The 26,181-nt window shown below is 57.2% G+C and overlaps 1 protein-coding gene across 1 annotated transcript; it reads right to left on the reverse strand.

The window, feature by feature from the left end:
- Nucleotides 1–7,524: 7,524 nt before the first annotated feature.
- Nucleotides 7,525–25,455, reverse strand: CSK (C-terminal Src kinase). Its single transcript, XM_061181908.1, has 13 exons — nt 24,826–25,455; nt 12,444–12,523; nt 11,977–12,090; nt 11,760–11,872; nt 11,191–11,410; nt 10,287–10,380; nt 10,027–10,092; nt 9,844–9,943; nt 9,664–9,754; nt 9,100–9,173; nt 8,822–9,017; nt 8,627–8,713; nt 7,525–8,376 (listed from the first exon to the last, which is right to left on the reverse strand). Exons 2-13 carry the CDS (start codon nt 12,456–12,458, stop codon nt 8,194–8,196), a joined length of 1,353 nt encoding a protein of 450 aa, XP_061037891.1. The 5' UTR covers nt 12,459–12,523; nt 24,826–25,455; the 3' UTR covers nt 7,525–8,193.
- Nucleotides 25,456–26,181: the final 726 nt, after the last annotated feature.

A 26,181-nucleotide genomic window follows, 5' to 3' on the forward strand; every position in this document is an offset into this window, starting at 1 on the left:
TACCTCCTCCAGGCCTGGGATGGCATCTGCGGACCAGGGCAGCTCAGGGCCTGGGCCCCACCAGCCCCTGCTCCCCCATCATTCTCTCTCATTGGTCAAGGCTGGGCTCCAGGAGGAGGATGGAGGTAACACCACAGCCATTAGATAACAGGCTGGCTAGTCCGACACAGGAATCCACCGAAGAAGTGGGACCCCAGCACGGCTGGATGGGCCTTTGCCAGGGGAGGGCAACGGAGGCCAAACCCACACAGAGCACTTTCCCCGCATTCTCATGTAAGCCTTACCACAGGTCTGTGTGGCCTGCTTTTATAAGACCCCGTTTTATAGATGAGGAAGCTGAGGCTCAGAAAAGTTAAGGAACTAAGTGAATTGCGACTCAGCTCCGTCTGACTCCAAAGTACAAGCTTTTTCCGCCATGAGAGAGATTTGTGTCCAACCCTTTGTGTTTCTCAGATGAGGAAACAGAGGCCCTATGAGGGAAAGGACATGCCTGAGACCACAGAACACAGGGGATCACCTGGAGAGAATAACCACGTGGAGGGTCAGGACTCTAGACCCTGAACAGACACTTGGGTGTGTCCATGCGCGGCTGGGCCTTCCTGATGGGGGCACCTAGGGGACATCTCAAGGTGGGGAAAGTATGAAAGCGAAGGTGGGAACTGGTCTGCAGGACTGAGGAAAGGGTGAGGGATGGAGCGAGTGTGAGAATTACCACTGGTGCGGGTGGGGTGGGGGAGGAGGGAAGAAAGGGGTGAGAAACTGAGGCAGGCTTGGCAGGAAAAGGAGAAGGGCGATCAGAGGCCCCGCCCCTGCTGGCTCCCCTCCTCTGCGGCCTGCTAGCCTGGAACCTGGCCCAGGGCCCAGTCCCTGCCGGCCGTTCTAGAGACTGATAATCCAGCCTGTTTGCTTGGCAAAGGCCAGAGCTGGGGCAGGGAGGCTCAGAGGCTGCAAGGCCAGGAGTGCTGGAGCCCTTGGGAGCCACCACTGCCTCTGGAGTGGCAGGCAGGAGGCAGAGATTGCCCACACCTGCCACCCTTCTGTGCTCTACCTCATGTGGATTGTTCATGGGACCTCCCCCTAGACTGTGGGCTCCTTGAACCAGACTCAGCCCTGTGTCTCTGGGCTGGGCACACAGGGCATGGGGTGAGTCTGATAAAAGGAGGAATGAATGAATGGACAATGAGCATATCACTGGGTGACCTTGAGGAATATACCTCTGCTCCCCTATATGGCCTGGAACACCCCAGACTTGGCATGGCCCAGAGCAGCAAGTGTGGTACGGGCCTGGCCATCCTGGCCCTCAGGCATCCTGGCCCTGAGGCAGGGCCTGGCTCGGGGCTATGAGGGACAGCCCCCTCCTTTGCTTACCTCCTGTGTCTCTGTGAGGGAGGACTGGGCCTAAAACCCTGCCGAGGGGGCCCGTCTTCTTAAAGGGATATTTGTTCTGGTCTCAGTTAGGAATCATGCTGTTTTTCAGAAATATCATCTCACAGACACGGAAATACACAATGGATCTGCTTTCTCTCTTTGGTTTGTCTGCTAGGAGGCTCTGAACCAGATCCATGGCCCAACTCTGAAGGGTGGGCAGACTTCACAGCATATGTTTTGGCAACAAGCCACATTCTTGAACTCATTTCAGGCCTCAACCCTAAGTCTTATTCTTCTTGCTCACTCCTAATTTAAACTTCTCTCTATTGCATAGGTCCTTATAAGTCCTCCAGAATCTTTTTAGAACAAGACCAAGCAGAAGACAGATTCTTCGTAGGTCTGGATTTGGAAGGCCCTGGATACAAAGTATGGGCTAAGATGCTCTCATGCTTGCTTCCACCCAACAAACATACAGGGCAGGGCTGGGGCCCTCTCTGGCAAAACAGCTGGCCATGAGGATGCCTCCCTCCAGGCAGCCCCCTAGTTCTCTTGGACAGCCACAGACCCAACAGCCTGGAGCCAAAGTGTAGGTTGGTGCTGGTCCAAGTTGCCTTGTGTCTGTGTGTCTGGGACTCAGCATATGAACATGTGTGTGTGTGTGTGTGTGTGTGTGTGTGTGTGAGAGGAGAGGAGAAGAGAAACTGAGGCTGCTGGGTGGGGGTGGGGTTGTCGTGGAGCAGGAGACAGGTCTGGGAGGGGTCCTGGGCCCCTGGCACTGGCTGCCCAGGCCTGGCCCCATCTTGGGCAGTGGCTGGTACTGGCAGGCCTACTCCCCACCAAGTCACAGCCACCCAGAGCTGGTCAGCCCCTCCAGTGTTCCACCCTGGGCATGGCTGGTCCCCTTACCTCCGTGATGGCTCTAGAAGGGTATTCCAGCCCCAGGCAATGCCAGCCTTGGTCCTTTGAAGCTGAGCTTGTACTCAAACCTTCGCTGAGGAGGGTGGCCCCACTCAGGGCTGTGAGGGTCCAGGAGTAAGAGGAGGAGGAGAAGGCAGAGCAAGGGATCCAGGCCGTGGACGACCAGCATTGTGAAAGGATCTGGTATCCGGGCCCAAGGGTGGATTTGCAGCTGGGAGGCTAGGGAGGGCCTCCTGGGATGGGGCCAGGTGGGGAGGAGCTGGGATGGGCCAAGAGCTGGGTTTTGGCACTGTCCTCTCCCCACCTGCCCAGCACAGACATCCTGTTCCTTCCAGGCCTGACCTCAGGCCTCGCCCGTCACTTCACCTCCAGCCTGACGGGCAGCCCGACCTCTTGCCAACCTGAGCTCTGCCCCTGCTCCTCGGCTCAGGCCATCCTTCTACCTCCCTTCTGCCCGAGCAGCTGCAGGGCCTCAGGGGTCACTGGGATGGGCCACCCTCCACAGCTCTGACTTTCCTCCCTGCCTGGGATGGGCCCCTACATCCTGCCTCCTTCCCACAGATGGATGTCCCCACTGTCTGGCCATTACCTACCCACCCCATCCTTCCCTATCCTGCTCTCCCTGCTGCGATACTCGGCTCTCTGCCATATTCCCAAACGCTCATGCCTACAAGCAACCTGGTTTCCTCAACAAATAAAGTATATGAAAATAGAAAGGGAGTCTTAAGAGACAGAGTAAATAAATGCAATGCATAGACCTTGTTTGGAGCCTAATTTTAACCAACTAAATGGGGGAAAAATGAGACAATTGGGGAAATTTGAACAATGGATATTTGATTAAATTAAGGAATTCTTGTTAGAATTTTTAGGAGTAATAATGGTATTGTGGTAGTGTTGGGTTTTTTTTTCTTATGTCTTCCGGAGAAACATACTAAAGCTTTACGGATGAATTGATGTAACATCTAGGATTTGCTTCCGAATATCCCAGAGCTTGAGGGGAACAGGGTGTGGATGGCACAGGATTGACCTTGAGCTGATAAGTGATAAAGTTGGGTAGTGGGGACGTGGGGCTTCCTTATATTCTTCTCTCTACTTTTATCTGTTTGATAATTTCCATAATAAAAAAAGTTTTTAAAAAGTAAGAAATCCTATATTTCAAATATTTTCATTCAAATACATTTTGGTTTTCCAGAGTAGCTCGCTTGCCAAGATTTCTGGGTAGCTGAAGTTTTACTGTACTTTGTAAACCCCCAGTAGGATTAAGATTCTGAAGCTCCACAAAGTAATTAAAACCAAGGCTGTAAATGGAAAATTTTAGGACACGCTAAAAGAAGAACTTCATTTCTCTACACTAAGCCCTCAGCTACCTCCACCTGCTCTCCCCCTTCACCTTCACAGCCAAGCTGTGGAAAGGTGGGCTCGCCTCCAGCCCTGCTTCCTCGCCTCCCCCTAAGTCCTTCCAGCTCCTGCCCGCCCCACCTCCGCCTCCCAGGAAAACTGCTCCAGCAAGGCCTGACGATGCCCGTTCTCTGTGCCTAGCGGACAATTCTCAACACGGTCTCTGCAACGTGAAATGCTGTGGACACTCCCTCTCTTCCCCCTGCTCTGAGAACCCCTGCCCCAGGGCTCACCTGCCTCTCTGCTGCCCTGGGCCATCCCAGGAGCTGCTTCTTGGTCACTGTTCTCCCTCCCTGGCCCCTTACGGGTCACGTCTCTCCTCAGGCTCCACGTGCTACCTGGCCAAGCTCGTCCACGTCCATGGCTTCAAGCACCATTGCTGTGCCCAATATCCCCAAATCTCTACTTTCAGCCTGGCTTCTCCTGGAGCCACAGCCCTGAATGAATGTCTAACCCTGGAGTAGACCTCTCTGCTTGGATGTCTCAAAGGCCCCCAGACAACATGTCCAAACCAAACTCCTCTTCTCCAACCCCCAGCACATCCTCCTCCAGGGCTGGGGGGAAATGGGTGGCACCACGCACCTTATCAAGCTGGAGACTGGAATCCCCCCAGATCCCTTCCTCTGCCTCATCCTCGCATCAGCCATCAGCAAGCTCTTCAATTTGCTCCTGCCACTCTCATACTGTTACCTGGTGCTTTAATCTCTCGCCAAACCTCACTTTCCTTATCTGTAAAATGGAGATAATAATAGCGTATATCTCCAAGAGTTGTTTGGAGGGTTACATGAGGTAATACATCCATTAGAACAACGCATGACAGAACTCAGCTCAGTAAAACACCAACTGTGTTCATCTTCCTCTCCACCTCCTACCAGCTTCCCCAGTCCAGGCCACCATCAGTCACCTCCTGTCTGGCCTCTCAGCCTCCCCACCATCTCCCTGTCTCCACTCCGGACACCACCACCCTGTTGCCAAAATCTTGGCTCTCTGTGCACCGATGCCGAACAGAAATACGGAGACAGAGTTATGGAGGAGAAGGAAAGAGCGGCTCATAGTTCTTGAGGCGCTAGACTACTGTGTTCCCTCTTGGCCTGGCAAAGAAATAAAGCCACTCTTTCTTTCTCCTCTATAACTCTGTCTCCGTATTTCCGTTCGGCAGCGGTGCACAGAGAGCCAAGATCTTGGCAACAACCTCCTCTAGCCAGACTGCAGCCAGAATGATCTTTCTAAAATGCAGATCTATGTCACTCTGCCCTAAATCCTTCAATTGCTCTTGGTCATCTTTGCATAAAGTTAAACTCCTTGAGGGGTCTGCAAAGCCAGGTGGGGTCTGGGCCCTGCTTTCTCTTCAGCCTCACTTGCTCCCAAACTACACCCCTTGGCACCTTAGCCCGGCCACACTTAAGCACCTCACCGCCTTTGCCCAGTCAGTGTCCTTCCCTTGCCAGGATCACCCCACCCCGTCCCTGACTGTTCTCCGCACGTCTGAGAAGCCGCCCCACGCCTCCGTCCTCTGCCTCACTGGCTCGGTGCTGGCGGTGGGCAACATCCACCAGATGTCTGGGCACCGAGCTGAGTCCTGAGCGGATTCCCCCAGGTCTGTAAGCTCCTTGGGTGAGAACTCTGTCTCGCTCATCTATGACATGCCAGTTGCCAGTAGTTGCCAGTAGAGCACAAGGGGAGGATGAGAGAGAAGAAAGAGGGGGAAAATAAAAAACCATAAACCAAGGGAGAGAAGGGAGAAGTAATGAAGGAATGGGGGCAGGAGGGGGGCTCACATGCCACCAAGTAGAAGGAACATCCCGTTACTTGCGCCTGCATTCCCACAGCGCCCCATCAGCCGGACCTTGCCCCTTTATTCTTGCTTGTCACACTTGGTGCAATTCTCCATTATGACACCTGCCTGGCCCCTCTTGTGACCTCATGGCCACAGGCATCTTTGCATGTTTCTGAACCTGAACTGGCTTCCGGACCAGCTAGTGACAGCCAATTGTCAAAGAAGTCCACCCTGATCCCTGCTTTCAGTGAAGTCAGGTTGGTAGCATGAAATCTACCCTGGCAGAGGGTACACCATGGACACCGGCACACTATACATCAGAGCTCCCTTCCCCCACACCTGCCCTAGACCTGAGTGTCAGACGTTTCCCAGTGTGCCACTGTGTGATTCCCTCTCCTGGGCAGTCTCACCAGGACAGTCCCTCTCCCATCGCAGACCCACTGCCCCTCACGGTCTGGATTCCAGCTGCCCAACCTTGCTCTAGGGAAGGTTCCACCTTTAATCACTACCATGACCTCCCCTCTATATTTTCCGCCTCCCTCTCAGTATGTGGGCACTATCCCAAGGTAAATGTCCTTCCCTTTGGCAGTCAGATTTGCTCAAGCCTCTGCTGCCTTAAATATCCTCTCACCCCCTCTCCTCCTCATTACAGCTAGGTTCCTCCAAAGATTGTCTACCTTCCCGCATTCCTAGCACCTCCTCTAGCCATTGTGATCTGGAATCCACCCCCAGCAAACTCAGGTCTTGCTAAAGTCACCAGCAACCTCCTTGTGGCTAATACCTATGGCAGGCTCAGTTCCCCTCTCCCGTGATTTCTGGGAAGCAGGGACCAGCTGGCTCCTCCCTCTTGGTATGCTGCTACCCACTCCCTTACCCTCCCATTCATCCTTCTGACCTCAGCTTACATGCTGCCTCTTCTGGGAAGCCCTCCTTGATCTACAGTCAAGGCCCGATTCCCATGATATATGTTTCTTTCACAGCACTTATCAGTTTGTAATTGTCTATGTGATTTTGTCTTCCCAACTGTGAACTCCACGGGGTCTGTTTTGCTCACTGCTGAACCCCAGTCCTACACACAGCAGGTATCCAAATATTTGTTGTTGAATGAACAGTCTAGTTTTAGAAAAATGAGTCTGGCTGTGTGCAGAGAGAACGGATTCGGGGAGGTGAGGGGGGGCAGCACTGGGCTGTGGGAGGTGATGGTGCTGGACCACAGTGGGCCGAGGAGCTGCAGACGTGAGGCGTACTGCCAAGTCAGAACTGCCTGGATTTCAGGGCTTGCTGGCTAGGAAAGGTGGGCGCAGAGTGCCAACAACAAGGGGAACCCCACCCCCGCTGCCTGTCTCAGTGAATGAGGTGAGCCTCCCCACAGCCCTCAGAGGTTCCGCACTGACCACTGGCCCTGGGGAACCCGAGGGGAGAAAATCCCATGGCTGGTCCGCATTCTCCATCTGTGCCCCACAAGGTGGGGTGGGGAAGACCCCCCCCCCCACCTTTGCGTCCTCAGGCACGGGGCTGGGCACACATAGGGCTGGGGACGGGGCGGCAGTGCTACATCTTAGGCGGACTGTGAGAACCACCAGCGTGTCAGAGTCTCCCCTTCCCGCTCCCGCTCCAGGTCACCATCTCCTCTGAAGCACGAGACGTTTATCCTGCCTCCTACCAAGGGGAGCCCATCTCCAGCTGGTCAGGCCTGGCTTTCTCCCCCGTCCGTGCTGAGGGCCTGAACAACACGGCAGGAGAGGCGGCCGGGATGCCCAGGCATCACCCTGTGGACGGGACCCAAGCCCGGGACGGCCTCGGGGCCAAGCCTGCCCGGCAGCAGGACACTGGGAGAGGCGGGTAGTGAGAGCTCTCCCATGGCAGACACAGGACACTCGCTCGTGCAGCTGACATAAGGCAGTGGCTACATCTCCCCGCGGTGCTTCCCACCCCGCCCCACTCACAGGGCAAGCACAGCCTCACTCACAGAGACAGGGGGACGGACAAGATGGCACGGGGATGGGAGGCCGGGTGGGACGGGCAGGCTCGGCGGAGGAAGCGCCGAGACCGGGCAGCGGGGTCCTCATGGAGTGGTTTATTACGATTCCATCTCACAAGGCAGGTGGGTGGGCGGGCGGCAGCGGCACACGGACTCCAAGCCCCTGACAGACGTCTGCCTCGGGCGCATGCAAACAGTGCAACATGGTCAAGCGCAGACACGGGGCGACCGAGGCAACACGGACAAGGAACACGGGGTGGGGAACGAGGCTGGGGCGATGGGTCCCTAGAGAGGGGCCTGGTCTCCCCAACCCTTGTGGGCAGGACAGGAAAAATAAGATTCGTACTTCTTGTAAAATGCCCATTTGCTGGGTACTTTCTTTCTCCTTATCTTGAAAAATAATAAAAAATAAACACACGGAAAAAAATCTCAAAAAAGGAAAGGGATAAAACTCTAAGAAGGCGAGATACGGGAGGCCAGGGGGAGCCTGGCCCCAGTAGGGCTCCTCAGCCTCCTCCCTTCTTGGCCCTTGGGCGGGGTTCCCAAAGCCCCACAGGTGGGTCCATGAGAGAAGGTGCCAGGCCTAGGCGGGGTCTCCGGGGGCCAGAAGGGGCGCAGGCTGTGACAGAGAAAAGAGGCCCATGGTCCTGCTGGGCTCAGTTCGGGTTTGCGCCCAGCGAGCGGGGCACCAGGTCCGCACTCTCTCCGCGTGCAGTCCCCACAGGCCCCCGACCTGGGCGGAGGCCGGCGGTCACAGGTGCAGCTCGTGGGTTTTGATGTGCTCCAGCTGCTCACGGAGCTGCAGGAAGGAGGGCCGCAGGGCGGCGTCCAGGTGCCAGCAGTTCTTCATGACCTCGTAGACCGCAGGTGGGCAGCCATCGGGGGCGTCCATCTTGTAGCCCTTCTCCACCCGCGGGACAACGTCCTTCAGGGGCTGTGGGCAGGTGGGTGGTGGTACGAATCGGTGTAAGGCCTGACCCCGAGGGGACCCCCACTCAGCGTTGCTCTCTCCAAGGACCCCTTAGTTCCGCCTCAGCCCCGGCCCGGGGAGCGGCCTGGAAGGTCCCGAGGGCAGGTCTGCAGCTTCTAGGCCTCAGGCCGGGGAGGCGGGGCCCAGCCGGTACCCCTCCCCGTCACCCCCTCCCTTGCTCCAAGCCCCACCCAGCCCCAGCGCCCACACTCACAATTCTCGGATAAGGCACTCGCCCGAAAGAGTAGATTTCCCAGAGGAGGATCCCGAAACTCCACACGTCAGACTTGGTGGAGAATTTCTGCCACGTGGATGGAAGAGGCAGTGTCAGGTCCTGGGAACTGGGGGGTGCGGGTGACCCGGGAACCCCATCCACCACTGCTCAGGCCCTGAGGAGAGGCGCGCCCACCTTCTCTCTCAGGGCCTCGGGGGCTGTCCACTTGACTGGCAGCTTGCCCGTGTCCTGGGTGCTGGAAGCCTCCTTGGTGAGGCCGAAGTCGCTGACCTTGGCCACGTTGTCCTCGGACACCAGCACGTTGCGGGCAGCCAGGTCCCGGTGCACGAAGTTGTTGCCCTCCAGGTATTCCATGGCCTCGCAGACATCTCTGGGGGCGAGCCAGCCACATGTCCCCTCAGACAGGGATCCCATAGCAGCACCCCCTCCCAATCAGGCATTGCTTCACTCACAGTGAGAACTTGAGGAGACAGTCTCCGCCCAGCACCGATCGGCCCCGAGACCGCAGGTAGTCCACCAGACTCCCCTGGGGGAAGGACAGACAGACCAACAGACCCTATAGGTCAGACTTGCCCTCTAGACCCTGGGAACAGTGGGCCTGGGGCTGGGTAAATGGCGACACTCAAGGGAGGTGTGAGGAGAGGGGAGGGGCAGGGGAGAGGTCAGGAGGTCACTACTGAAGGAATATCAGAGTGTAGACGCCGGACGCTGTGCTCAGCAATTTTCATGCATTATCTCTTAATCTTCATAAATCTCTGAGGTAAACTTTGTTACTATCTCCATTCACAGATGAGGACCTGAGGTTTGGAGGGGTGACACAACTTTTCCAAGGTCGTAGTGAATAAATGGTGAGCCAAGACAAAAGCCAAGCCCTGGTGACTTCAAAGACCAGTTGGAGAGAAGGGACTGAGGGAGCAGGGGCCCAAGGGTACGGTGGGGGGCTTGGGGCGGCTGGAAGGCTCGAGCCCCAGTGTTCAGCTCCAGGATGGCAGTTGGATCGCGGGGCAGGCACACACCTTGGCCATGTACTCGGTGACGATGTAGAGCCCACCTTTCTCCTCTACGATCACGCCCAGAAGCTGTACCAGGTTGCTATGCCGAAGTTGCCTGGGGCAGGACGGGGTGGTCAGAGCCTGCCAAGCCTCCCCATCACCTCTTGGCCCCGGGTGACCTCCCCACCCTCTGCCCCAACTCACGTCATGACCGAGGCTTCAGCCAGGAAGGCCTGGGCAGTGGCGTCGTTCTTAATGCACTTGACGGCGACTTTGTTCCCTCGGTAGTCGCCCAGCATCACATCTGGGGCAAGAGAGTTGGGGGTCGTTTCCTGGACTCCCCCCAGTCACCAGCCTCTCCTAGGGCTCCCACCCTCTCTGGCTCACCTCCAAACTCCCCCTTCCCAATGGTCTGCAGCAGCTTCAGGTCCTTCATGTTCAGTGCCCAGCCGCCTGCGGGGGGAGTGGGTGGTGAGTGAGGGGTGCTGAAGTCAGAGCAGGGGTCACAGCAGAGGCAGACTGGACTGTGACTTATGCGGGGTTCCCTGGGCGTCTCCAGAGCCTCCAGGATGGGGTGGTGCCAGGAAGCCCGGGTGGGAGGAGGCGAGTGGGCAAGTGAGGAGTGGGCGTGGGGGGGTGGCACTCACTGCGGAAGAACTCATCCTGGGCCGCCACGGTGCCCTCCATGACCTTTGGCTTGATGAGGCGAGTACAGAGTCCATCTGCATCTGAGGTGTAGTGCTGTAGAGGGCAGGGCAGGCGATCAGGGCCAGCCCCCTGTGCACCACCCCTGGCTCCCATGCACTGCCCCGGTCTGACCACCAGACGGCAGCAGAGGCTTGTCCCACCCAGCCCAGAGTTGGTTTGGGTCAGGAGGGCTCTCCATTTCTAGCAGGGGTTAGGGAGGCCCCAGACACATGGCCCATCTCCCATGCCACCCCACACCCAGGTGCTGGACGGATACCGGGATGTTGTGATCACTCTGGGCCTCACCAGCATCCCAAAGCAGAGGACAAGCCCTGGCTCCGTCTAATACCAGCCTCTAGCCAGGTGTGCACAAGACCCTCCCCTGCCATAGGCCAAGCCAGGCCAACAGGGGGAAGGTGCTGAGAGTGAGTACAGGAGGCATCTGGAGGCTGCCTGGGGCAGAGATGGCCTTGGGAGCTGCAGGGACATGTGGGCCATCAAGGTAAAGCTCATGAGGACATGTTTATGTACACAGAGCTGGGCATACAGTTCTATGAGTGGCTGGAAGGAAGCTAGTTCTGGGATCAGAATACTCAGATTCTAGTCCTGGCACCTCCAATTCACAGCTGTGTGACCAGAGGCAGGTCCCTTAACTGCTCTGAACCTCTGGTTCCTGGCCTATGAACTGGGGTACCACCTCCCTGTGCAGGCATTGTGGGGTCAGAGATCAACCCTGGCACACAGCACGGGCTCTATCGAGGCGTGAGGAAATGTGGGCTTGCAGAGGCTGCAGGACATGCCCAAGGTCACCCAGCTAGAGCGGTGGGACTGTAGCCGGAATCAGGGCCGGCACGCTCCGCTCACCTCCACCAGCTGCATGAGGTTCTCGAAGTACACCTCCTCGTCGATGCTGAGCTTGCTGGCGTGGTATATGATGCGGTAATGCTCCACCTTGCCGTCGCAGCTCACGCACAGCGTGTAGTCCCCGGGGTAGTTGGTGCTTTCCCGCACCAGGAACAGGCCTGTCTCTGGTGGGCACAGGAGCCGCTCTGCCTGCTCCCGCGTGATCTTGCCATGGAACCAGCTGCGGGGAGGCCGGGCCTGGGGTCATGGTGGCCCAAGGGCACTGCCAGGCTCCACTTCCCGAAGGCCCTCCCTCTGGCTGGCACCTCTCCACAGTTCAGGGCTCAGACAGGCTCTGGAGGCCCTCATCCTCTGCCTCCTGCCCTTCTTTCTTCAGCCCTCCTAGCTTCGTCCTTCCCTTTGAGGATCAGCACCCATGACCTTCCCCTCGTCTTGAGAGGCCCTCATGGACATCCCAGCCCCTTACTCTCGCCTCCCTGCTTTCCTGACTCTCTTCTAGGGGTAATAGGGCTCCCCGTCCTCCTTCCTCCCAGACTGGGAATTCCCAACCGCTCCTCAGGGGTACTCACGGCATGAGGCTGAGCTTGGTGCCTGCCTTCACGCCCTCCCGCTTCTGGACATAGTTGGCTGGGATGATGCCCTCACGGCCCACCTTGTTCTTGGCTTTGTACCAGTTGGGGTCCTGGGGAGAGAGGAGCCCAGACATGCTCTCAGGCTCACCCTCCCGTGCAGGGGAGACAAAACCCAGAGGTAGGAAGCGGGTAGGGGTGTGAAGTCCCTGGTTACCTTGGTGACAGCCACAATGGTGAGCACGTCTCCTTTGCAGAAGGGAAGGTCCTGCTCAGCAGTGCCGTGAAAATTGTACTTGGCAATACATTCTGTACCGGATGGCCAGGCAGCCTGCAGGGCAGGCGACACGTGGGCGGGTGCAGCCTGGGGCAGCCCCCACCCACCTGCCTGCAAGCCCTCAAGGTCACAGCCTCTTGGCTGGCCTCCCTGAGTCTGGGTGAGGTGCCCTTCCGCCGGAGAGCTCTGGGTGTCTTCTAGCTGAGACTTCCCCACTGCCCCCAGACCTGTGCTCCCATCTTGAGGGCCCCCCATCTGACAGTGGGCCCTGGAATTCCATTTTGTTGAAAGCCAGGACTGGGGAAAAGGGGAGTGAATCGACCTGAATCCTCATTCTCTCTCTTCTCAGCACCCCCGTGGTGGTGGTGGGGATACTCCACTGCCCTAGACCCCTGCCCCTGCAGTACCTGAATTGCCGACATCTTCTCAGAAGATCTGGTGTCCCCGTGTCACAGGAAGGCCAACCTGTCACTTGGTACCATGAGAGCTGTGGGGAGAGGGGAAGACTGAGGGAAGGCTGTGAGAGGAGATAGTTCCCTCCGTCACTGAGACCCTGCTCCTTCCCCATAGCAATGCGAACAGATGCCAGAGGCTTCCAGAGCTGGGACTTGGGGCAAGGGCTGTCCTTTCCAGTCTCAGCAGGCTGAGGGCACTGGGCAGGGGAGGAGGCAGGGGATGAGGGCTGAGGACCCCCAAGGACAGAGGGCCGTCAACCCTGAGCCCATTGTGGCCTTACAGCCCTCGGAATGACCAACAGAGGCTACAAAGCGTAGGGGGTGAGTAGTGCCTGCCCCACCAGCCCCATGGCTGGATATCAGCTAAGTGGTCTGTGGGGGACCACAGGGCAGCTGTGAACCTGGGGAAGGTGCTTGGGACCTTGGGAAAGTCCCTTGTCCTCTGTGGGCCTCTTAGTTCTGTCACCTATAAAAACTCGCCCAGGCAGTATCTCTGAAGCCAAATGTATGCCAACCCCATGGCCTGGACGCCCCACTTCCCAGCACACGCCCAAGAGAAAACAAGGCAGGCACTGCTGAGACAGGCACAGGAGCACACACAGTAGCACGATCTGTAACAAACCTCACACTGGGAACTGCCCAGATGCCCATCAGGAGTGAGATGGATAAACTGTGTACATTCACAGAGTACTGGACAGCAGTAAACATGAATAAACTACAGCTATGAAACAACACTGATGCATCTAAACATGCTAACCAAGACGCCAGACAGAAAGCACACATGCCATGTGATTCCATTTGTATAAACTTCACAATAGGGATTTTCCAGTGCAGGATGGCGACTCCCTTTGGAGGAGGCAGTGACTGGAAGGGGGCAAGTTCAACTCTGCAGCACTTCACTGAGCTGTACCCTTGTGGCTGGTATACGTTTTGGTGTATGTGTTTTCTTCAATAAAGTTGACTACTCCAAGAAAGTTACCCCAGCCAACCCCACGCCCCAAGAGCAGCAAGTCAACCCCGTCTTGCACACACACTCTTTGTGGCCCCAGCTCAGCACTCCCTCTATGACCAGCATCTTCCCAAACACAGCCCAGAGCCCCCGTGTACCTGTCCCAGGAAGCAGAGGGATGGGGCTACTGTTCTCTTCTGACAGATGGGGAAACTGAGGCTTAGACAGGGCCAGTGACTACTCCGTGCTCACAGTATGTTAGAAGAAAAACTCCTCCATGTGCCTTGTTCCCAGGCTCATTTGCAGGACACACAAGGCCTGGGGCCTGGTTGACACTCACAAACTTTACCACCTACCCCAGGCCAGGCGGTGGAAGAAGACATTTGAGTGTAAGTGCCTAGGGGTGTGAGGTGAGTGAGGACTGCAGAGCTTAGGTGGGCTTCCTGGAGGAGGGAGCGCTGGAGCTGAGCCCTGAAGGCTGGAGGGCTAAAAAAGGCAGGGGCACCCCAGGCTGGAAGTCCATGGTGAGGAGGGCGGGAAACAGACCCTGACGGTCTGAGCACCCCGTCAGTCTGCTGCAGGGGACCGTGTGTACTGGGTCCGCCTGGCACAAAACTTGCAGGGATGCGGGGGCTTCACATGCTGACGTGAAGAAACAGGGTTTGCTTCTGAGGGCCATGGGGTCTGGGGGCCTCAGCAGGGGAGTGTGTGGTCTTGGAGACCAGAAGGAGCCGGGGAGAACAGAGCTGGGGAGAAGCACCACGGCGCCCAGGCCCCACTTCCAGGCTTCCCTTCCTCCCGGGATACATAGTGCTTCCTGTCCCAAAGCCAGCCCGTCAACCTCTGCCATCTGGGCAGGGAGCCTGGGGCACAAGAAGGATGAGCCTGGACTCCCTTACACACACATACATTGACATGACTGAACCACCATGAGTATAGGAAGCACCTCCAGGCTCCCAAGAACCACATGTGGGAGCCGTGAGCTCCTCTTGCCCCCATTTTATAGAAATGGAAACTGAGGCTCGTGAGGTTTGAACAACTTGCCCTACGTCACACAGCTAGTTAGGGGTGATGGTCCGGAACTTGAACTGGGGTCCCTCTGTGGCTGGCTGGGTCCCCAGCCTTCAAGACCTTCTGAATAGGGGCTCTGCCAGCTCTCCACATCCCCATGCCTCCCCCTCCCTCGCAAGATTCACCACCACCGAGGGCGAGAGGGCGAGGAGGCTGAGGCACCATTAGTCACCCTCCCAGCTGTCAGTTTGCAAACACTCCCTCCCCTGCAGGCCTGCAGCTGCTGCTGCCGCCTCCCCACTGACTAGATGATAATAACAAAAATAATAATAGGTCCTGTTTGCTGAGCACTTATTCTGTGCCGGGCCCTGTCCTTGGCACATTATGGCTCATCAAATCCTCTAACAACTGAGAGAGAGAGGCTATTATTATCCCCATTTTACAGATGAGCATGCTGAGCCAGGCCGAGAGGCAAGAGGCCTTACCTGAGGCTACACCTCCAGTGAGCATCCTGCCCCACGCAGGTGTCATATGCCTGAGCATTGACCCCCACCCCTGGTGCCTCCCTGCCTTATATGCACGCACCATGCGGGGGCTGCCAGCAGGCTGGGACCACACTGGCCTAGAAAAGAGAGTGCAAGGGAAGAGGGAGAAGCAAGTGGTGCTCAGAGGAAGGGGCAAGGCCAGGAGGGTCAGGGTGGCCTTCCTTGAGGGTCTGGGTTTTGACGATGACAGATATGGAAACGAGAGGAAGGAGCTAGCCTTTCCCCTTTGCTCTACTGGCTATGACTTCAGGACTCAGTTTCCCCATCTGTACAATGAGCTGGTGACAACCCTACAGCTCCCAGGGCTGTTCTGAAGCCCGCTTTCTTCCCACAGAAATCCTGCCAGCAGGAGCTGCAGACCCTCTCTGACGGCTCCTCCCTGGTGAAGTCATGAGGCCAGGACAGTCCCGTCCTTAGGGCTCTGAGGGTCCAGCTGGGCTATCCCCCTCCAGGTCAGAGGCCAAGAGTCAGAGTGGCTGGGAGGGGCTACTGCAAACCTAGGCCTCTAGTCAGGCCTTGATCAGGCACAGAGGGGCCCTTCCAGGGTTATGTGAACCTTGTTTCAGGCCACTTTGTGGAAGAAGTGCAGGAACATCGTCCTGGGAGTCAAGGGCTCTGAGTCCTGTTCCTGGCTCTGCCACCAACTTGTTGTGTGACCTTGGGAAAGTCCCTTGACCCTTCTGGGACTCACTGGCTCTCCAGCACCTGAACCAGATCCCTTTCTCACCTGCTGCTCCTAGGACCCCGGTGCCCCACCCACCTCCCCGCCTTGGCATTCCCTCTCCACTCCCTCCCCCTTCTCCACCCAAGGAACTTCCACTCAACCTTCAGGGTTGCACGTGTGCCTAAAAAAATGTAGTAGGACAGTCCCTGCAGTACTGTTTGTTGTAGCAAGAGATTGGGAGACAACCTTTATGTCCGTTAATAAAGAACCAAGTAAATAAATGACCAGATAGCCCTAAAAGGCAACAACACAACTCCAGCTGTTATGGGGCCAGGACGGATCTCTAGGTGCTGATACAGAAACCTCCCCATGATAGAGTAAGTAGAAATGGCAAAAAGCCAGCTCAAGTCACGAAGGAAACGTTGCTGGGGGAATAGGACAGTGACATGGCATCTAAGTACCACCCTCCAGATTAATCACAGAGAGGAGAAAGCACCTCCACCACAGGGACATGTGGCAGATACCTCGTTAACCGAGTGATCAAATTAAGCATCTCCAATAATGAGAGGAGCACACTGAGTGCCACCTGCACTAAGGAGGGCACAGCATCCTCTGTGCGATGGGCCCGCAGAGCTGCTTAACCTGACTCCAGTCAGGAAGGCGTAGGCAGACAGATACCAAATAACTGGCCTGGACTCTTAGAGTCAATGTCATAAAAGACAAAACAAACAAAGAAAGGCTGGGGAATGTTCTGGATTAAACAAGACACAAAAGAAACATGACAGAACAACAAAATGGTAATTACGTGAGATGAATGATGTGTTAAGTAACCTTATCGTGGTAATCATTTCACAATATGTACATATATCAAATCATCACACTGTATACCTTAAACTTACACAACATTAAATCGCAATTATATCTCAACAAAGCTGGAAAAGAAAAAAAGAAAAGAAAAGACACATGATAGCAAGATTCAATGAGTGATTCTGAATCAGATTCTGGATCAGAGGGAAAAAATAGCTATAAAGATCATTTGGGGACAACTGGGAAAATGAAATGTTAGATAATGTTATGGAATTAATGTTAATTTTCTTAGCTGTGATCATGGTACTGTGATTATGTAAGAGATACATGATAAAGTACTTAGGAGAGAAAGGTACGATGCCTGCAACTAACACTCAAATAAATCAGCAAAAAAAAATACGTACACACATATGTCCATGTATATAAAAGAAGAGGTAAAGCGAATGTGGCAAAATGTTAAGAACTGGTGAATCTGGGTAAAGTATACATGGGTATTCATTATACCATTATTTCAGCTTCTTGGTAGGTCTGAAATACTCAAAGACCGAAAAAAAAAGCAGGGTGCAGGACATCCCCCATGGTATATTACAAATTATTGTTTTTTAAAAGGACATACCATTCACCCCTAACCTTAGATATGCACGGATTATCTCTGAAAGATAGAAGAAACTGATAACAGAGGTTGTCTCTGGGAATGGGAAGGAGTAGTGAGTATCAAGTTCAAGGGAAACTTACTGTTCGTTGTATATTTGCTATTTTGTTCTTTTAACTTTTGTTTTTTTAACCACATGCATCTATTACCTTCCCCCTAAAAATAAGATTAGTAAGAAAAGCAATAACTTTTTGAAAACCACTTGTGCCAGGAGCCTTCCGTGGCTCCCCAGCTGTGGTGGCTGCTCCGGGCCTCCAGAGCCTCTCACGCCCGACGCTCCAGTGAGAAGCTCACTGACCCTGGCCTGGGAGCCCCTGCAGGAGGAGAGCCGGGCCCAGGGCGGCTGCTCAGCGCGTGAGTGCTGAATGAATGAATGAACCAACAAACAACAGGGGGAAGCTAGGCTGGCTGCACCACACTGTGGTCCCATAACTGACAGGACTATATTTAACCCCAAAGGGACAGCAGCTGCCACCCCACCCCCACAGGGCTGGGGGACAGGGGGCTTTCACTCCGACTTCCTGCCCCAAACCCTGCTCCCAGGAGTTCTTGTGCTGGGGTCCCGGGAACAGGCTGGGCATTGTGCCCAAGCACTGAGGTCAGTGGCCACAGCCTCAGGCAGGCCTTTCTTGGGAGCCCAGGCTGGCAGGGAGCGGGGAAGCCCAGCAACTGCCCTTTCCCTGCCTTGGGGAAGCTGTAGACCCTCACAGCCTAGCACGTGCTGAGGGCCAGGGTAGGTTAAGGGGCTCCTGCCCTGCCCCCCTCACCAAAACTCCACTGCCTAATGGGGCGTGGGAGCCTTCTGTAACTGTTTACACCCAGCTAAAAATAGCCACTGAAAAGGGAAGTGCACAAGAGACCTGGGGGAACTCTAGGGGCCACAGCCCCCAGAGACTCTGGTCCTGCCACAGGACCCAGCTGGAGCCTCTGCGGGGCAGGGCAGCCCCCAGAGGCAACAAGCAGGTCCACCTTGCCCTCTCATTCTTTGAGCCACTGTTTCAAGAGGCTCCCTGTGAGCCCAGCTCCACGTGTGGTGGCCAGGAGGGACAGGAGGGGGGAAGGGCCCAGGAGGTCCTGCCCTTGGGACCCCAAGAATGCTACCCAGCATCTCTCCTCTGTCCCCAGCCCTGCTCCAGCCCTCCTGGCTACCAGGTGATCAGTCACGGCCAGGTGTGCTTGGTGCCTCAGCAGAGGAGAGAGACAAAGGCCACTGGGGAAGGCTTCCAGGAAGAGGGGGAGGGGAGGGGAGGATCTCAGGTAGAAGCGACTGTGCTAGATCGGGCCAGGATTAGGATTTCAAACAGTGGTACAGAGAGAGTTAATTAAGGCTGGAGGAGGCTCAGGGTGAGGGGGGTGAGGGTCCACAGAGGCTCTGAACCCAGGCAATCTGGCACACAGCTCTGCGTTTCTGATTGGGCACGCCCCTCCGAAAGACACCTGAGGAGGGCGGGGCACCAACAGCAGCTGGGCTGGTTTGGCAGCAGTAAAATCAGCCCCACCTCTGGTTCTGCACAGGGCACCCAGGCTGATGGCACTGTGATGCCCCTGGCCACACACCAGGCCATGGGCTGGAGGCTGGTTCCCACTGAGCCAGATGGGTGGTCCCAGAGCCCTCAGCTGGGCAGCTGCAGAATTGGGCACAAGACCCTTGGAGAGACCCGAACCTCCCTGGGGGTCAGGAGAGGGCTGGAAGGATGGACGGTCCCACTTCGTCTCCAGTGTGAGCTGCCCCACCCTCACCCCCACGGTTCCCTCAGCATCCAGCACCCCTGCCCTAAGGGGAGGGGTGAGTTTAATGGCTGCAAAGTGTTAAAAACCAAATTACAGCAACTCACTGGCTTTTTTCCTGCCCTCCAATGGCTCAGTGGGGGCTGGAGCTAGAGGAGGCTAATAAGGAAGGGGAGTCTCCTTCCCCAGGCACCGCTGCAGCTTGAGGCTGACACTCCTGGCCCAGAAAGGTTTCTAATTACCGCTCAGGAGCCTAATTACCTACATGCACTGGGCAGTGGGGACTCCAGGCCTCTGTTCTGCCACCCTCCTCAGCACAGGCTGTGGTCTTTGCATCTTCATTTGCCTACATTTACATACAGCCTCTCAGCACTGACCTCCAATGAACCCTTAAAAACCACCTCCAACGAACCCTTAAAAACCAGACTGTCCTTGTCTCTCACCCCCAAGTCCCCTAGCCACATTATAGGTGGGGAGACTGCGGCCCAGAGGCCGGTGAGCTGGCCCCCAGATTCCTGGTCTCCCCATCTCAGAACTGGGACCCCGAGAACACATGGCTCAGAAGGTAAAGCTGAGGGGCCCCAACTCAAAGGACGTACAGTCTTGCTACCCAGTGTAGGGAGAAGGGTTACCAACACCCTCGCCCCACAGGATGGACTGTAAAAATGTAAGCACGAAGAGGGAGAGCCTACTGACCCAATGCTGCCTTAGTTACTTAATCCTCCAAAAAACCCCATGAGGTTTTCCTGCTGATTTGTTTGACAGAGGAGGAACCAGGCTGAGGAGGATCACCCAGCTTCCAAGGGGTAAAGCAAGGATTTCAGCTCAGATTTGTCTGAACTTGGTCGGGAGAAAACCCCTCCCTTTCCTTAGGCAGGACAGATGACACCCTGGACAGAGAGGTGAGAGTGGGCAGCTGAGGGGAGGTCCACCCAGAGATCGGCCCTCCTGCTCTGGGAAGGATGGGTTACATCTGTGCCATACCGTGCCTCGCACAGCAACTAGAGAAGCCAGCAGCCCTAGAGAGTGTAGGAGCTCTAAGCAAGGACCTCTGCCCCTACCCTGTCTCTTTCTCAAATGCTTCTTGATTTTCATGGCCCTTCCTCTCCAGGAAGCCCTCCTGGCTGCTCCAGCCTACGCAGATCCTCAGCTTCTGAGCTCCCCCCAGCCCTGCCAGGAAGTTGGAACCACAGGCCTCTCCCTACTGACTGACTCCTCTCTGACTCTGGCCTCCTCTGTTGGTCGGCAGGGGGGCCTCAGGGGTCCTTCTCTCCTCTCCCCTCCAGTCTCCCTGACAGCATGGGCCACAGATGTCCGGCCCGGGTGAGGAGCAGGGGCTGGGCTGGGCAGGGCTGAGAAGCAGCAGCCAGGGTGTGCAGGCGTCAGATGACACCCAGGTTTTCACCCACCCACAAGGCTTCCAACTGTGCAGAGAGCAGGACCCGCGGGGAGGAGCGGGGCACCAGGCAGCCTCTCCTGCTTCTAGGGGCCTAGACCACGGAAGGGGAGGGGGAGGCGGAGGGAAGCTGCGGTTGGAGGCCCAGCCCCACTGAGGCGTACATAGCTGGTGTGTGATGAGAAGCTACCCTCATCACAGTACCTCAAAACCAGGAAGAGAAACCGAGCTGGCAGAAGGGCGAGCTGGGCTGCATGGGGCCCTCAGGTCCCTGGGGGCCTGCCAAGGGGAGCTCCTGGACAGTCGCTGGACAAACCACTTGTCCCTCCCAGGCCTCAGTTTCCCCATGGGAAAAATGGGATTCTCTCCCTGGTCCTGCCAGTGTGACCCTGATTGGTACGGACTGCATCATGCCTGATACAAGAGACCCCCCCCCCCCCAGTTAGTGGAGTACTCCTGGTCCCCCAGCAGGCTCTGGCCTCTCCCGGGTAGCAGGGCTTGGCCCCCCTCAGCCAGCCTCGCCCTGCTTGCTTCTCCCCTCAGCCACGCAGGGAGCACACTAGCTCTTCCTCACCAGCTCTTTATTTTTAGGTCTGAATTTGACTTTAATCATTACTTAGCGGATTCTATTTCCAGCCCTTGGATGAAGGGACCCAGAGGAGAGGAGGAGGGGAGGCAGTGCTCCCTGCCTGGTGTGGAGGGTGGCCTGCCTCCTCCACCCATCCTGTCCCCAACCAAGGAGGGGGGGCACTGAGAAACTCCCAAAGTGCTCACCCCAGCCAGGCCAGCATCTTGGAGAGGACCGCACCCTGTGACCTCATCCCAGCCCGAGCTGTGGGACAGGAGGGCAGTTGTAATGCCCGCCTCCCCTGCGCCAAGACCAGGGAGGAGGGGGACACTCCAAAGGCAAAAGTCTGGCGGCCGGAGTCCGAGGTCATGCGCCTGGGAGCCCTCTGCAATGAATGGGCCACCTTGGGGAGAACCCTCTACCTAGGTTAGTCCTGAGCCATACCAGGGTCATCTGGGGCTATGGTCTCCTAGGCCCTGGGAGTGCCAAGCTGAGACTGGTCTCCTCCTACTGTCCATGGGCTGACCCTAGCAGGGCACTCCCAGTTCTCTGATCTCCACAGAAGTGGAACAAGAGGAAGCAAGCGATGTCACAGCAGTACACGCTCAGATTAGACCTGGGGAGCACCTGCTGAAGAGAAGGACACTAACACACAAGACTTCCCTAGTGATTTGTGGACCATCTATGTTCCCCTTCAACTCCCAGCTGGGAGGCTCTAGAATCTCTGCCTTCTGACCCCAACTGTCTTCCCTTCCCCAGCCGCTGGGCGGGAGGATGAGGCAGGCATGGCTGTCCCTGGCTTGGGGCTCAGGATGCCTGGGTTCCTTGCTAAGACTCAGCTTTCCCAGGGAAAGTAGGCCTCTATCTCCACTGGGGAAATGTGGGGCTGGCCTAGGAAGTAGCTGAAGCTGGGGGACAGGAGGCAGCCAGGCTCTCAGAGAAAAGGCCTCGTCCATTCAGCTCTGATGCTGGAAGAACAGAGGGAGAAGGGGTAGGGCCAGGCCCCAGAAACCAACCAGTAGCCCACCTTCCACATGGTGATGGGGATGGGGGAAGGCAGAGGGGGGGACAGGTTACTGGCCAGAGCAGTCTCTGAACACAGGGTTTCTGAAGGGCTCCCTGGGCAGAGACCACCCTTGGCTAGGTGAGCCATCAGCCAGCCCTGGCCCGGTGTCTTCTGCACACGCTGAGGCAGCCTGCAGTGGGCACTCCTTCAACAAAGCCTACCCCTTCTTACAGAGCGCCTGGTGGATGCCAGGGGGTGTGCCAGGCACCTTCTAGTACCTTGGTTAGTTAGTTCCGTGTCCGCACACTCCCCTCTGAAGTAGGTATCACCGTCCCTGTTGTGTATATAAAGGAACTCTGGCTCAAAGGATGACCTGTCCAAGGTCCCTCTTCCCTGGCCTAAATGGCACAGCTGGGCCTGGAATCACGTTGGTTGGGTGCCAAGCTGCCCACTCTCTCCTACACCCTCAGCTGCTTTGGGGGCCTGCAGTAACAACAATTACAACAGCAACAGATGGGAAACAACAATGCACAAGCTTGGTAAGAGGGTTGGGGTGAGGTTGCTGTGGCAGAGCTTTCGGGAATATTTTATAGCTTTTTAGGGGCAAAGTTGCACAGATTGTGTAGCAACATGAGAAAATGCCCAGATATGGTATTAAATGAAAAAAGGTGTGATGGCACGCACACCCAAATGAAAACAGCGACAAAGGAAAAAAAGATCAGGAAAAGACTGGCTGGGAGCTCCAAGATACTAACAGTCACTGTGCCAGTGAAGAAACAGTGGGTGAATTTTCTGTGTTCTAAATTTTCTGTAGCGCTGTTTTGTTACTTTCTTAATTAAGAACCCTAATACTATTTACCTACATACGTAGTTTTCTCGTAATGAGCTCAGATTTGCTTCCTGGGGACCCACCTGCCACCCAGCTCTGGTCCTGGTGTCTGGGACATCAAGGGATGGCCTTTCTGATTTGGGACAGCCCCTCAGACACATGAGGGTCCTTCCCTACCTTCTCTTTCCCAGACCAAACACCTTTGGGGACAATGAGATTCAAAACCTCCCAAAGAACAAGCTCAGAACTGGACCCAAGCCGTCCTGCCAGATCAGGCTTGTTGGGGCGGCCACGTCACACTGTGAGCCCTGGGCCTCTGTCTCTGCCTGTACTCTGGTCTGTTCTGTGATGGCTCAACCCCTTGGGGCCTGGTGCCCTCTGCAGTGGTGCTGGGGACCGTCTTCTGGTCCTTCTCTGTCTCAGACCCAAGGCAGAGAGAAGAGCAGGGAGGAAGGCACCAAGCTCGCCACACAAAAAGTGAAGCCCTGCACACTTGCTTGCCTGAGGCCAGACCCCTTTCTACAAGGGTCTTGGGACCCTGGCCTGCACCCAACAGCTCACAGGCGTCCAACCACGTCAGGCTTCAGCCCCAGGCCCTCAGGCTGGCAAGGAAGTTAGGGCTGGGTGAGGGGAGCCTCACAGGCCCAACACATCTGTGTCCCTTCCACTGTGCATGTCAGGGCAACCGGAAACAACTCTAAATCAAGGGCAGAGGCCTGAGCGGGACAAAACTGCCAGCAGCCCCACGGGGCCCCAGACATGGCTAAGTATCCTCCAGGGAACCTCCCACACTTCCAGCAGCAAAAGGATCCTGCCACAGTCCCAATCTCCTTCCTGCTGCCTTCACCCTGTTCCTGCTGGGGCCCCACCAAGAAAGACACTGGGAACACCAGGGTGTAGGGAGCTTGGAAGAGACCCCCTGGGTGTCCCCACTCTGACAATGCTCCCATGCCAAGGCTGTAGGGTGCTCCCTGTGGAAACGGGGCTCTCACCTTCCCCATCCAGATCCCATTCACCAGCTGAGCCAAAGGTGTATAGGAGGGAGGGGTCAGGAATGACCACCAGGCTGTTTCAGTTCAGCACCAGGGCTGCACCCCATGGGTGCCCCACACACTCACCACATCCCTCAGTGGGACCCAGCCTCAGGCACCAGGGGGAAATCCCACGGGCAGTGCCGATGCTGCCCGAGCCCAGACCCAGGCAGAGCCGGGGCCGGAAGCCCTCTCCCTTCTCTCTAGCTCTCTGTAGGGGAGCACGTGCTCACCCCGCAAGGACCCATGGGCCAGGCTGGGGGCTTATGTCCCTGGTGGGTAAAGGCACCTGCCTGGTTTCTCGCTACCCACATCAGTCCAGCCCTGCAGAGCAGGGGCGATGAAAGGACAGACAGCCTAACTCTGCCAGAGGCCTGGGATAGCAACTTCCCCCTTTAAGCCTCAGTCCCCTGGTCTACAAAATAGGAGGGAAGATAAACCCCTAGTTAAGCTCCAAGAATCTAGTGGCTGGACACGCCCCTTCCTGACACCTGGCTGGGCCCTGAGGAGCCTGGGAGAACAGGCTGACAAGGCTGCCAGGAGGCGGGGGCATGGTCCTAATGCCCAGTGTCACCTCCACCCAGGACAGAGGCCCTGCCCAGTTTCCCCACCCTAGGGTCAGAGGTCCCTTGGCTTAGGCCTGGTCTTCCGGGAGGCCGAGGGTGACAGGCTCAACCTCTGGCAGGCTCAAGGGAGGTGGCTGGGCCCTGGGCTTCCTGGAGACGGCAGGGCCTCCGCAGGGGAATGCGGGAGGGGTCAGAACCAGGCAGGCCAAGGAACCTGCAGGGAGGCCCTCGGCTGGAAATGGCAAACCGCCCATTCTCCTGGGCCCTGGCCCATGCCGACCCCCTCCCTCCAGGCTCCAGCCAGCCCCCACAAGAGGGGGAGGACAGACTCGGGGTGGCCTAAGACAAGTCTGTGGCGCTCGAAAGGCAGTACCTCCCTCGTGCGCTCCCCTCCCAGTCGGGCTGACAGTGACTCCCGGGAGATTTCGAACCCGGGAAGGAGGGGGTAAGGGAGGTGGGGGATGGGTGTGGACGCCACGGCAGCTGCAACAGAAGCAACAGAAGCGGGACGAGCGACCTCCACCCGCCTCCCGCCGGGAAGCACTCGGAGGCCCACCTCCTCCAGGTCTGCCAGGCACTCACCTCTCTCGGGGCACTGCGGTCCGGTCCACCTCGCTGCGGGCAGCATCAGCGGCCTGCGGGGCAGTCCATGCGGCCAGGGGGGAGGGGAGGGGCGCAGGGGTCCCCGGGTGGTGCGGTACAAAGAGGTCTGGGTGCGAAAGGAGGGGGAGGAGGGACGGCCAGACAGAGGCAGGGGGATGGCCTCGCGGCCTGGGTCGGGGAGGGAAGAAAGGCGGGGGAAGGGGGGCGGGAGGGAGTCGGGGGGAGGAAACAATGTAGCCGGCGCGGCCCCGGTAGAGTTCCGCTTCCGAACGCCGCCACAGAGGTTCGATTTTGGGACGTCGCGCCGGCTGCCCGGGGCTGCCCCGGACCCTGGATCGGGGCCGCAGGGGGGTCCCCGCGTTCCACGTCCCGGAGGCTCCGGCGGCCACAGGCTGGCTGGAGCGGGAGAGACCGCTGGCCGGGGGATGGCCCCGACGGCGGCGCGGCCGGGCGATCGCCCCGCTCGGACCCCACCCCGGCAAGACCTCCGGGCAGGGTGCGGGGTGGGGCGAGAGCGGGAGGGCGACGGCGGTCTCAGTGGCGGCGGCCAAGCTCGGCTCGCCCTGGGCTCCGCTGGGAGGAAGCTCGCAGGCCTGGCGAGAGGAAGCGCGGCCCGGATCCTCCGCCCGCGGCAGCGCGCCTGCGCGAGGGAGCCGGCCCGGCGCGCCGCGGGGCGTGGGCCGGCGGGGCGGCGCCCCCTGCCGGGCGCCGGGGGCACTGCGGGGGGGGTGTGTCCGCTCCCACGCCCTGCCCCCACCTGCCCACTGGCGCTGAAGGATCCTGAAGGTCCCTCACCGAGGGCCGACCAGCCCGCCTTGGAGCAACGTGCAAGCCTTCCCCGGGCGCAGCTCCCCCGATGTAGAAGCGATTGAGGCCAGGCCTGGTCCCCTCTCCTCGGATCTGTTTGTGGAGAGTGGGCCTCACTCACAGCAGCATTCATAGATTCACGAGCATTTCCTGGCGCTGACAATGTGACAATTCAGGAGTCTACTAGTAGGACCACTTCGTTACCGTCAAGGAGTTCCCAGTACTGACAGGCCAACAGACAAGCGCTAAGAAATAACTGATAAAAGTGAAGAAGTGGTGTACAAGGTCCACAGGAAGCAGAAAAGAGGGAAGGCCTAATGAGACTTCACAGAGCTGGGACCTTAGGCAGAAGGAACAGCATGGACAAAGGTAGGGAGAGGTGAGAGCCCTTGATGGCTCTGGGAACTGTAAATAGCTCAGTACGGCTGCAGTTTGCAGTGTGGGTCCAGGAAAGTAGTGGGAGATGGGGTCCCTGCAAGCCCCAGAGACAAGAGAGATCCAAAGGGCCTTATGGAACTTTCCTGGACT

The sequence above is a fragment of the Eubalaena glacialis genome, chromosome 2 (genome assembly GCF_028564815.1).
Source record: "Eubalaena glacialis isolate mEubGla1 chromosome 2, mEubGla1.1.hap2.+ XY, whole genome shotgun sequence".
In the NCBI taxonomy this organism is placed as follows: domain Eukaryota; kingdom Metazoa; phylum Chordata; class Mammalia; order Artiodactyla; family Balaenidae; genus Eubalaena; species Eubalaena glacialis.